The 13,604-nt window shown below is 37.8% G+C and overlaps 1 protein-coding gene across 1 annotated transcript in view; it reads left to right on the top strand.

Moving 5' to 3' along the window:
* Nucleotides 1-13,604, top strand: part of RORB (RAR related orphan receptor B) — a 183,882-nt gene that overhangs the window by 132,776 nt on the left and 37,502 nt on the right. The window contains exons 2-3 of the mRNA XM_057722382.1: nt 3,013-3,098; nt 7,420-7,561. Coding sequence (XP_057578365.1) covers nt 3,013-3,098; nt 7,420-7,561 — 228 coding nt within the window. The remainder of the gene's footprint in view (nt 1-3,012; nt 3,099-7,419; nt 7,562-13,604) is intronic.

Genomic DNA, 13,604 nt, shown 5'->3' with positions numbered 1-13,604 from the left:
TCTAGAAGAGAGAAAAGGAAAAGGATTCCTGCTTTAAATTATTTAAATTTATTTTCACCTATAATAAATCTCAGATATATATTCTGCCATAGTAAGTAAAAATGGTCATAGGTTTTCCAAACTGATAACCCTTTCCCACACACAGCCTTACAATTTTAAGAGGCTTCTTTCTCTTTAAAAATACTGTTAAAATGTTTATGGTTCTTCAGGATTACATGTTGAGCTAGAATTATAAATATGTATAAATATGCAGATGCTCTATCGAATCATTCCTTATCCCATTTGTATTTCCGAAGTTGTATAAGATAACCTTTGTGGCTTTCCAAAACATCTTCTCACACCCCAGGGGGCAAATTACCTCTATTTTCATTTCCTTTAGAGTTAGATCATTTTATAATTAAGAACTTATTGAAGCAGATCTCCCCACGTGTAAGTTACTCCCTGGGGAGTAATTTATGCAAAGAGCGCCTCTGACTTAATATCATATACGCCTAACAACTGTATAATGGATACCTGGGATTTTTAGTCAATTTTGCAATCATTGTTAAAAATCCACAGTTGGAAAGGTTACACTAAAAAAAAATTGGTACAAATAACTTACAGTGTTATTTGTTTGGGTTTTTTAATGATATGATTTCTAATAAATGAATAATAATGTGGCTTGTATTTTTTGTTCAAAAGCATCAGAAATATCAGCTAATAATGATGTTTTTGATGGTGATGATGAAGATTGACATTTTGTAACTCTTTACTCTTTACAAGGCACTTCTACATAAAATATCTCATTTAATCCTCACAAAATTATGAAGTTTGTCAGCTAAGCTTTATAAACCAGAAAACAAGATCAGAGATTTTTTTCTTGGTTGTGGGCCCAATTATTAACAGATTAGGGACTGGAATCCAGGATAACAGAACAGAATAGAGTAATATCAAATCTCACAATTTTTTTCAAATCACAAAATTTTGAAAACAAATACTAGTTCATATATAAGAGCAGAAGCAAAAAGCAATAGTCTAATAAGTGTTTTAGTTAAGTTTGTCTCGTCTCCTGATATTTTTATTATTATCTCTTTAACCAATGCTCTTGGAATAATATAGGAATTCAAAATTGTGTTTGTATTTTATCTTTGTGGGAGGCAGAGAAAGAGTTACTGAATGAAATATCAGGAAAATCAGCCAATTTCCAGTTGTCTTTTCCCAAGTCACCTCAAGGGCATCATTAACCACCTGGATCCTCAGTTTACTCATATGAAAAATAGGGACATAACACTGAATTTTTTGCTTATAAAGATGACTTGAACTTACTGTGAAGTATTTAATGTAAAAAAAATTAATGTACTCCCTTAAAACTAAATATTTTTTAATGTAGAACAATAAGAAAAAGAGGGTTATGTCTTGCATGTACTTGTTTTGTATATTCAAGGGTGAGAAGCTATAGAAAAGCATCCAAGTGGCAGATTGATGTATAAAGCATTTTGAAGAGTATTTTGCATAATTATTTTAAATTGGGAGCGGGAATAGCAGATCTTCCTAGTGTGTATAATTTTAACAACGCTGAGAATACTATCAGAGACATAGGAATTACTACAGTCTAAATAAAGCTTATATCATGGATTCATCCATAACCTCGAAGCTGATGACTTAAGATCATCTTTCCAAGAGGTTCTATACACAGGTGTCTATAAGACATGACACCAAATTGCACGCATGCAAAATGGAAATCCCATGCCTCACCATATTCCACAAAGGAATTGCCTTACTATTTATGTCAAATCTACTATTTATGTTAAACCTATTATTTAATCTTACACTGATGGCTAGGAAGCTAGAAGTCACATTTGATTCTTCATCAGTTTCCACCTCTGTATCTTTTCTTTCTTTTATCTTCTCACCTCTTCCATTGATCTGTCTTTCTGTTTGCTTCTTCCTCTCCATTTATCCTGCCACTGATGTAATTCACCCTTTCAGCTCCTAACACCCAGGTTAGGAATAGCCTTTCAGCTAGGCTTCCATTTGTTTCTGGGTAACCTACCAAACTCGCCTTTCTAAGGTACCCAAACCACCATTTTCATCATTTCTTCATTCACTTCTTTGATTCCTTATGGCCAGTGATGTCAGGTGAAAATTCTCCTGCCTAACTCCCAGGAGCTCCATAATCTGATATCACTCCCTCTATCCAACCATATGGCCCAGGTTTCCATTAGAGCCAAGTTGCTTGTCTCGGTGATCACCAGCCACAGTCATTAGAGACCTCCTTCATTCCGTTCTGCTTGTAGAAGTGCTTTTTGCTTTGTACTTCCTCCACATTCTTCAAAATCAGAATGTCTTCATCTCCAATGAAATTATTTCAGTTCCTATTGAAGTAATAATACCCACATGCTTTATCATTTTTTCCCTGATATCTCCATGGATTCATTTTGTTTTATTGATTAAATTATTAGGGTCATTAGTATATCTTATCTTGTGTAACAGCCTTTATTATTTTAGTGGATATATAGATGCTTAATAAATATTGGACTGATTCATCATTGGCACTTTCACAAGTAACATCCAGCCACTTGATGTATAAAGTCACCTACACCCCTTCCAGTTTTGCTTTATTTACTCATTTAAAATATTATTGAAATAAAGCATTGTGATCATTCTCAGTAACTTAATGTTTGAAGTGCAAAATAAGAAAACCAAAGCCATGGGTTCAAGGGATTTTTAAGACATGCTACATGAAGGTCAAGTTCAAAAAGGAGAAAACAAAAGCGAAATTTTAGAAAACTTCTGGTCTCTGGTTACATTTTTTAGTTTGAGGAAAACAAAACAAACAATGGTAAACAGATTCCCTTTCACCTGCATGAAGCTGAGGGAAGCCATTCACATAGAAGTAGGTGACCCCACAGCCTCACCCCCACCCCAGTGTCTTCAAACACTGAGTCAGGACAGGGAAAGTTGGGGAGGGAGATCGGAGGGTAAAAAGAAGACAACTCTGTCAGCTCAAAAATGTCTGTTTTCCCCTTTCAGCACAAATTGAAGTGATACCATGCAAAATTTGTGGCGATAAGTCCTCTGGGATCCACTACGGAGTCATCACATGTGAAGGCTGCAAGGTATGGGACTTTAACACGGCACTGCCGACAGCATCGGTGTTTGCCTCAGGCATCTGTGTACTTCATGATGCAAAAGGGTGACACCTTTGGAAAGGCGTGCTAAAGGATTCTTGTGCCTGCTGCTGACACTCAGGAATTCTTGCTTGGTGGGTGGGTTGATTTTCTGTTCTTTGGCCTTTCACCTTTTTGTCATTGTCTAACTCAGCAGCTGCTTAGAAATGGATTGCTATTTAAAAGCGTCATTATTCACATTTACAGAAATATAAATACTGATTTGCTGTTTTAACAGTCTTGTGCCCAGTAAACTCCAGCGCATTTATATCAATATGAAAGATTGAAATAAAGATTATAAGCTAATGAGCCTGTATTTATTTATCTGCTTGAGAAAGCAGTCAAGGTAGCAAGTTGCAGTATGCATGTGACCATCCTTTATTCTCATTTTCCAGAAAAATAAAAGAAAACTGGAAGCATGGAATGTTAAAAGTGGAACAGATAATCTCTGATCAGTTAAAAATCATTTGCCCCAACTTCATCAATGAGGTCCTGAGGTATAAACAAGATTATGTCCTATGGCCAGTGTCACTGATCTAGTTAGTGGGAGAACATAGCCGAAAACATGCTTTTTTTTCCTTCTCAGCCAGTGTTCCCCTCCACAACAGATCCAACCAATCCTTCCAAAGACAAACTAATTCCTATGAGCAAGGTGATTTTTATTTTTTATTTATTTTTTTAGCTCTTTATTGGAATATAATTGCTTTACACTGTTGTGCCAGTTTTTGAGGTACACCAAAGTGAATCAGCTGTATGTATACATATATCCCCATATCCCCTTCCTCCAGCGACTCCCTCCCACCCTCTCTATCCCAGCCCGATTTTTAAAATAGAAAGCTGGAGGAATAGCAGTTAACATAGACTTAATCTGAAATAAGAGAAATTTGAAACTTAAGAGTAAATGTTTAAATTTAATCCTTAGAAGGAAAGAAAGGGTGAGAGACTAAATATCAAGGGGGAAATGAAAGCAGTTCTGCAACTAACTTTAAAGGGCAATATGTAACCAGAACAAATGAAATGCAGCTATAGTCCAGGAGGGGAAAGTAATAGTCTGGCAAAGTTATTGGCAAAAGCAATTATATTTTTGATCAAAGATGCAAGCAGAGTGAATCATTAATTTAAGGTCAGTAAACTGAAGGAGATGTGGCACAATCATAGATTCTAAGAACCAACTTTCATCTTATAAGACATTCAAATATAATGAAACAACACATACTGTAATTCAAATAGCCATGCTATGAGAAAAATTGGCAGCGTCTTCATAATAGTCTCAAAAAGTATGATTCCTGGAACTGAAATTGGAGGGAAGAAAAGAAAAAGGAATAAATGAGAATAAAGTAGGGGAGGGATGCAGAGGGGGCAGAATAACAGGAATGTACTAACCCATCAACATAGTGACCTGCTTTAGAGGTGATTAGTGACAATCCATCTCTGAACATCATGAGATGTGCCTTGAATTCTGTTCTTCTGCAGACCTGTAATTAAGAATTGCATGTTATTCACCTTAATGCAATTTTTTCAACGTATCACAAGAAAAAACAAAGCAAAATTACAAATCAGCAATTTTTTACCCTCCTAAAATAAGTTATTATTTCCTCTAGGCAGATAGACAAACGCTAATATTTTTTTAATTTATTTTTTACTTTTTTGCCCTTGTCACACGGCATGCAGAATCTTATCCCCCTGATCAAGGATCAGACCCATGCCCCCTACAATGGAAGCACAAAGTCTTAACCACTGGACTGTCAGGGACCCCTAAACACAAATAATTTTGGAATCAGATCCCTCTCCAGTGAAATCACTTCCACCGTGTTGGTTTATTATGCAGTTTTAAGAGCTCTTGGTCTTACTTTACACAGTATCCATGAAAAAATGTTTTTTAGATCAGTGTCAAAATGGAAATGTTTTGTGTTTCACTGTGTAAAGCTATATTTAGAAAATGTCTGTTTTCAAAATATGAGGCGATGATCATGTTAAGGAAGTAAACATTTTAAGCAGTAATTTCCAAAAGCTTTAACTACTGAGCAAATATATTTCAACAGGTCAATAGCCAAGAGCGAGTGTTTAGGCTCCTGCCATCTCTTCTATTTAAAGAAGGAATCCAAGATCAAAGAACTTGCGCTGTTATTTTGAAGCATATTCTGAGGTTTTAGTCAAAATGACATTGTACACCACACAACTTTTTTTATTGCATGGAAAAACCCACATTTGTAAATATGCTACATTTTTCTCCAAATAGCAAACTCAAGAAATTCTGCTCAGAATAAAATCAATGTCAGCACATTTAGTATCAACCTCTGAATTTTCATAATACTGTTTTCGGGTCAATGTAAACAACTCATTTAGATAACATCATTTCAGCTTGTGCACTTATTCAAATTCCTTTTCATTCAATAAAAATTTAAAACGAAATCTCTTTTTCATGCCAAAAACCTCATTTGCAATAATGAGCAACAGATAAGCAAGAAATGCCTCACAATTAATGTCAAATTGGCCTTAAATTAGGGCTGTAGCTGTGACTTCAAAAAGTCTTTTCTGTCAACTCCTTTGCTAAGTGGCACTTAGAGTATCCGCAGATAAAACCACACAATTCTTTCATAAAATGTAAATTCCAAGTTATGTTTAATTAAGACCTATGGGCTGAGGTTATGCCTTCTGACAGCTTTCACGGTATATGAAGTACGTCATTTCAACCCCTGGGGGCTTAGATGTGATCTTTTGTTTAAGGGCTCCATGAATTCAGTCGAACCGGACAATTGGATATCTTATTTTGCCACCACTGGTCCATTAAATAAATAAAATACACATGGATCTGTGGGGTCAAACTAGTCCTTGTTGTGGGATTGGGGATTACAACCACAAAACCAATTGGCACGCGTCTCCAAGGAGATGCTTGGCCAATCATCCTTTTCTGAGGTTTTTCACAGGGTCGGCCAAGCTCTCTGTTGCAGTGCCTTGCCAAGCCATATGGAAGCCCGAGACAAAAGGAAAATTGATAATTTTAATTCTGTTTTTATTTAAACTTGGGGGGGGGTTGCATTAATGTTGATTTTTAACATTTAAAATCAGTGTTAAAATATTTATCTTGAGTACCACATCTTTTGGCAACCCTTAAATGTGTGACCAAGGCGATTGCCTCACCAGCCTCACCCTAGTCCCAGCCCTGCTCTATCTTCCCATTGATAGTTAAGGAAACTGATAGAAATCAGGTGACCTCTTCCAGGCTTCTCAGTAAGATGGGCATTGAGCGACCATCCCAGACCTTTTCTAGGCTTCCTCCTTCCAAGAGATGATACTATGGGTTATCTTTTCCTAAAATTTCTCTTGCTAAATCTATTTGTAGACCACTGCTTTCCTTGTAGCACTTTGCCCTTTTGCTGTATTGCAATTCAAGAGCAAAGAGTAAGGAGGGAAACATTAAATAGGTGAATAAATGGGTGAAGGATACGTTCATGTCTCTGGAGAAAATATTTATTTACCCCAGTAGGATTTTTGGTAAGATAATTAAGGTGGGTGGTATCCAAAGAATTAAAAAAATAATAAACTCAGCTGTGGGTTTATTTATAAGGGTGATATATGGTTCGAGGCAGTTCATTTCGTACCATAAGGACCAAAACATATTTGCATGAAGACCTCCTATATCTCCATAGCCTGAGGGCAAGCAGAAAGCATTCATTCAGCTTTTACTTACTGTTTATTTTTTGTTGAGCAGTTTATATACCATATTTCCTTTATTCAAAGATGTAGTTGACTCTAAGGTACATCACTGGTTAAAAAAAAACAGCCTTCCAGATACATTCTGACCAAATACAAAAATTTCCAAATGGGTAAAAATGCATCTTGGAAACTAGGAAGATAGACGTGCATATTGAAAGCCATACTCCTCAGCATCCAAAGTTGCTCGCTCCCACAGCACTTGACATAAGCCTGTGTTTTCGTCCCCATCAAGTTCTGTCATATGTGACCTTCTCCTCTGTCACGCCTTTCCCACTGCTCTCTGGGGGCAGGAACTCTATTCCGTTTCACTTAGAACAGCACAGATGTCTTTAGTAAACATTGAATGAATGAATGAATGAATGATACCTTCATATCTCTGCAGGGAGTCCAAATATTCTCCATCAGAAACATCTGTAAACTGTCCAAGGCGAAGTAGCCAAAGAATTTTAAAAATCAAACTCAGTTACATTCACTGTAGAAAATGTAGCTAACATCTCTGTCAATGGTCCCTTCTTATAAATCTATCTCCCTCCCATTCTGTTTCTCCCTCTAGGGATTCTTTAGGAGGAGCCAACAGAACAATGCCTCTTACTCCTGCCCGAGGCAGAGAAACTGTTTAATTGACAGAACCAACAGAAACCGTTGCCAACACTGCCGACTGCAGAAGTGTCTTGCCCTAGGAATGTCAAGAGATGGTAAGGCATCACCTTCCTATTTCTTACTTAAAGGCTTTCAAATGGATGCTTTGCTGAAGTCTGTTTAAGCTGCTGCAAGAATTCTAGACAAAGGGATAAGAAGAAAACCACATGCTGACTGTGTATTAAGAGAAAAAGTAAGAGCGTATATAGTATTGCCTATAAAATAGGAAGGGAAGACTTTTGTGTACCTCACGGAGCGAGCAACCTGTGCTAACTAGGTTAGGTGAAAGCCACATAGTCCTAGACTGAAAGGTGACCACTTGTCCAGGTTTGCCTGCAAATGAAGGATTTCCTAATATGTGAGATTTTCTGAGCTAAAACTGGAAAGTGCCAGGCAGACCTGGGCCACTTGGTCGCTGGGTAAGTCTGACTGGTGCACAGGTTGCCTGGTATGGGGAGATGCTAAGGAACAGAACTTGCTCCTGGAGGAAGCCCAGAAGCTCCATTAATGGATGTGGACTATTCAGAGGCCTGATGAAGATTGCAAAGGCTGTAGCAGAGCTCCATGTCTTAGAAGGGTTGTGTGGATGGTGTCCTTCTCAGAATATACTCAAGCGTGCACTCCAGCTTCATGTCCAACCCAAATGGGTGGCTTGGCACCCCAACTGAACTTCTTCGATTAATGAAAGAGGACAAATAAACTCACACAAAAAATTCCATCTAGCTTTGTGTTCATTTTTAAGTATTCGTCTAAATGAATTCTTTCCCCACTGACATTGGGCATAGCACTCCTGTATTGGATTATGAGCAGCCCTGTGTCCTGGGGCCATTTCTGTCTTGTTCCCACTGTATCCTCCAGGTCTGGTTAAAAGCAGGCTCCTAGGTGTTTGTTGAATGAATCATGGAATTCTCTTTTACCTAGAGCCTGAGACGCAGACAAAGCCCCTGATACCTGTTCTCTTTTTGTGAATCACTGTGGATTCTGTGTCTCTGGTCACACTCCCCCTAATTAAGTTCAAGATGGTGTGGACCGAAAAAAGAAAAAAGAAAAAAAAAATACTTCTAGAGTTTAAAGAAATATAGATAATTGGCATGCACTATCTCTTGGTATAAAGGGACTATATGAGTTACTGAATTAAATGTGGGCCTTTGGAGAAATTTCTCTCTGCATAGATGGTATCTAAACATATACTGTTTACTTCTTGTTATCTAAACATATACACTACTTCTTAGCTTGCATTGTTTAGTTAGTTGCATCTTGAATTTTTGTTTACCGTTTCTCTAATTTCCAACCCACATGAACTTGTCTTGTACAATGAGACATATTTAACCCAAAAAATAAAAAGAATCTGACCTTGAGCCCTCCAGTTTATAGGTAGCTTCTAAAGTTACAGAGATGTAAGTCTCCAAAATTTTCTATTAGCTGATTTTTGTTTGTTTTTCTAGATTTGCTAATCACATACACTTACTCTTAGGGTAAATTTGTAGCCCTGTGTACTTGCACATAACTAAAGTGAAGAAGGTAGTGGGTGGAGGTTAAATGGTTTTCAGGATTTATTTAGTGAAATTCTGAATGGGAATTTGAGCTGAGGATTGTGCATTTCATCTCTATAATATGGAGGCAGCATAATAATTGACAGTATCTGAAAAGTTCCATTAATAATTATACAGAGAGACTAGGCCATTGAGTATTTGTCTTTGTTGCTTCTTCCTACAATAAAAGGATGTATCTGTTTGGAAGGAGAGATCATGTGGGTCGTGTTGGTGAACAGAGTCATGGGCAGGGGATGGGCATATGGTCCAAGGCAGATTCTGCAACATCAGCCCACAAAATCTGAGACATTGTCTGAATCTCATGACATAAAAGAAATATACTGGGGGGGGGGGGGATCATTTATGGATAGAGCTACAATCTATTTTCAAGGGGGAAGAAATGTACCACAGCATAAACTTCTATGCAAGTAAAAGCAATACAGTATCTAAGGATGCTGGGGATTAGGGATAATGATCCTTCTTAATTTTAGGTCCAGAGACAGTCTTGAGGCTTCCAGGGACATCTTCCAGAATGCCTTCTAAGCATGTCTTGTGTCAAAATAATGATGAGGAGAAATGCTCGGAGGTGATAGTGGTTGTTGGGAATGAGGAGAAGGGGCTTCAACAGAAGAAAAAAAGTTTTCTCTCTAAGGGAAAACAAATTCTTTTTTACTCTTTATATAGACAAAGTTTGTTATAAGCCTTGAATATAAAGGGTACTTTTAAACCAAATAAGTCACACTAATACCTGGGAAGCTAAATAGGTTTTATCTTCTATTGATAAGTAATGCTTAGTATGTGCTATCGAAGGATTTTGAAGCCCTGAAGTTGTGGTTGACTAGCTATATCTAGTAAGGGCTCAAGGATAAGAGGTATGCCGCCTGCTACTAATTTATTATAGCTACCTTCTACTGATGAAGCAAATATTTTCAAAGTGCTTTAGCAGTAGTACCAGTAGCCAAGGTAAGATGCCCTCACGCCTAACTTCTTTCTATATACACCCCACCCAGCTTCCCTCGGACATAAAGTGGCATCTTGATTTTGATATTTGCACTTGCTCTCTGTCAGTTATGCCTGGCTCCAAGAATATTTACTTCACCGTACCTGGTCACTGAAACAACATGGCTACCAGTAGACGGCTTGATATAACTGTTGACGCCACTGGACTTTCAGTCTCTCCTAAATTTCAGCTTCTATAGTGGTATATTAGCCACAGCAGATATATGAGTAGATGACAAACTCAGCAAAAACAAATTTGTTCAAATTTAGCATTGGCAAAGAATCAAAAGGCAAATCCACTTGGAATACATACACATGTGTTTATGTGTAGAAGGTGAAGGTATTGCAGATATGTGTGTGTGTGAAGTGATGGCATGCATATGCCCCTTGAATCTTCTCCACCATCGTATTTATTTCTTTTTTTAACTGGACCCTTCACAAATGTTAGTTGCTGGAATCTTCAAAAAAACAAAAACAGAAAAAATTTTGGCAACAGTAGGAAGACATTGCACCCCAAAGAAAAACACTATACCCACCTTGCAGTAATCAACTATGTATCCTCCTAAGTGACATGCCTCTACGGAAAAATGGAAGCTACCCTACAGGGGCAGGTGTCACAGATTTAGCTTCTTGTTATCCAGAATGGCATTGCCCAATATGGTATCCACGTGTTGCTATTTAAATTTAAATTTAGATTTATTACAATCAAATAAAATTTAAAATTGAATTCTTCTGTCACACTAGCTATATTTCAAGTTCTCAAAAGCCACATGTGGCTTGAGGCTACCATATTGGAAAGCACAAGGAACATTCCATAATCACAGGAAGTTCTGTTGGATAAGAAGTGAAGGGGAAGAGAGAGAATATTTTAAAGTGATGAACAGGGTTGGGTAGACTGAATCAGATTTTTTCTACAAATCTTAAAGCACTATAAAAAGGCATATCCTTGAAATTTTAAAGTTAAATTAAGACCAGTTTCCTTGATAAGTCGTGAGATATAAACATAAAGAACTTTACAGCCAAAGATAGTAAGATAAAATAATTTCCAAAATGACTATGGAAAGTCATAGATGATCGTTCTACAACTGGGTTCCTCTTGAGACCAAAAACATGTGTCTAGTGGTCATGGGGTAGGAAGCAGAAATCTTTGAAGAAGCATCGTCTTTGTTTTATAGTTACTCCAAAAACTTCCATCCCATTTAGAATCCCACAATTCAAATAGATATGAAAAGGTTTCCAATACTTTTGCGTAAAATTATTCTTTGCTAGTGTGGGATCAAAATGAGGGTTAAGAGCATATCATGAGCAAATACTATCATCACTGAATATTTATAAAGCACTTGCAATGTATACAGAATTGTGCTAGTTTCTTTGAGAGCCAGCAGTTTAACAAGAGGCTGCCTCCATACTCAAGTGAATCTCATTAACAGAATAATTCAAATTTGAGAGGGGCAAACACTTAAAATATGTGCCGTTCTGATTAGTGGGTAGTAGTAAGAAGAATGCAAATACTTGAAAATATAATAGTAATATAGCCTTTGTTAAAATAGGCCCATGAATACAATAAATGTATTTACAAATAGTGACAAGGAATTATTTTTGTCAGGAAAATTCAGTACATTTATTTTGCCAACTACTGTAATTTTTTCCCAAATATGTCACCGCTTTTATTACAGGAAGGGGCATAAGACTGAAACACTGGTTCATCAGTGTTTCTGAAATGAATGGAAAATTTATTCTAAAATAGTATTATAGTCATTGTCAGCAAAGTCCTTGATTTAGGATGAAGCCTGATAATTCCAAACTATAGTGGAGCTTTAAGTTTTTTCTTTGACGATATTTACGTTGCTCAGTGACTTGATGAGTCAGTTTTTTGGGGTAAGGCATAACTACTCACCATTGAGTGAGTTATCAGATGTTTACCAGGGCGAAGAGCTTGGCAGCATACTTACATGACACTGTTAGCTTTGATTGTGAGGTCTGTGGTTAACAGCAGAATCCTGAACCTAAAATTGTTCAGTGTAGAGTCTCGACTGGGCTCATTTCCACATCTACGTCAGCTACCGGTCAGTTCTACAGCTCCCCGGATTATCACTGGCCTTGACTGAGATGGCTTCTGCTCTGTTTCACATATATCTTATCCCCCAGCAAACTAGTTTAGGTGTGTCCTTTTCATGGTGAGACATTCACACAAGCACTTTTTTTTGGCTGCCTTGGGTCTCTGTTGCTACGTTCGGGCTTTCTCTAGTTGTGGTGAGCAGGGACTACACTTCCTTGCAGTGCGTGGGCTTCTCGGGGTGGCGGCTTCTCTAGTTGTGGCTACACAGGCTCTAGGCACGTGGGCTTCAGTAGTTGTGGCATGCAGACTCAGTAATTGTGGTGCATGAGCTTAGTTGCTCCAACCCGTGTCCCCTGCGGATTCTTAACCTCTGTGCCACCAGGGAAGTCCCACACAAGCACTTTTTAAGCCTCTGTTTGTGTCACATATGTCAGTATCCCACTGGCCCAGAGCAGGTCACATAACCCCGAGTCAAAGGGGGTAGAGCAGGATGCCTGCACAGAATGAAAGGGCATTGCAAATTTACATGGGGAAGAGCAGGCAAATAGGCAAGAAGCATCCGGGTTACTGATGCAGCCAACCCACTGCAACGTGTATAGAAATCTAAAGCAGGGAGGTTTGGAAAGAGGTTTAAAAAGAGACACTACATTTTTGTCTCCATGTCAGAAGAATTCCTTGTTCTTAATTTTTTTCTCCCTATAAATTTTAAACAAATAAATGCAGAACTATTCTACTAAAGTAAGTCGGAAAGTAGGTCTACTCCAGCCAAAACAAAAATCTTAATCTATAGCAATAGACATAAATTTTGGATTCACGTCCATATCCTGGTCACAAAGAGCTATTCCAAACCTATAGGAATGCAGTGGACAGAGGGTGAGCAAATAAAGAAGCATGTGACATTTCTTGGGGAGAAAAGGTTTTTTCTGAATCAAAACTTACCATAATTTATTTTCTTTCTTATACAAAAAGGAATTTCCCCCTAGAGAATGATATAGAGTGAATTATTTGGAATGAAATTTTATAAAGACAGAAGAGAAAGCTTTCTCTAAAAATTACTATAGAATTCTGTCCATGGACAAGCTAGAAATACCACTGCAATTAGGAAGCAAATAAATTTGTCTCTGAGAAACAGAATCTAATACACTGTCTAAACAAAGTTAAACACAATGATTCAAAACCATATAAAAGTGACGATTGAGGTGGAAAGGGGAGTTTGGTCTGAATTAACCAGATTACTTGTCTTTATTCAGAAAAATTAGTGGATAATTGCCACTTTGTTTTCCTCCTTAGGCAGTGTCAGAGAACCAGAACATAGGTTTTTAAGGATTAAGGAGACATAGGAAGAGTTTGGGCTGCTCTAAATCCATCCCTCATGTCCACAATCCAGCAGGAGGAAGGGAGGAAAATGGTGCACCCCAAGGCCCGTACCTCTGTGCAGTACTTCCATCTACTTCCTGTTACCCAGAGCTTCACCACAGAGCCACAGCTGGCCGTGAGGCGGGCTGAGAA

This window comes from Hippopotamus amphibius, chromosome 2 (assembly GCF_030028045.1).
Source record: "Hippopotamus amphibius kiboko isolate mHipAmp2 chromosome 2, mHipAmp2.hap2, whole genome shotgun sequence".
Classification (NCBI taxonomy): domain Eukaryota; kingdom Metazoa; phylum Chordata; class Mammalia; order Artiodactyla; family Hippopotamidae; genus Hippopotamus; species Hippopotamus amphibius.
This window is presented reverse-complemented; position numbering and strand designations above follow the sequence as displayed.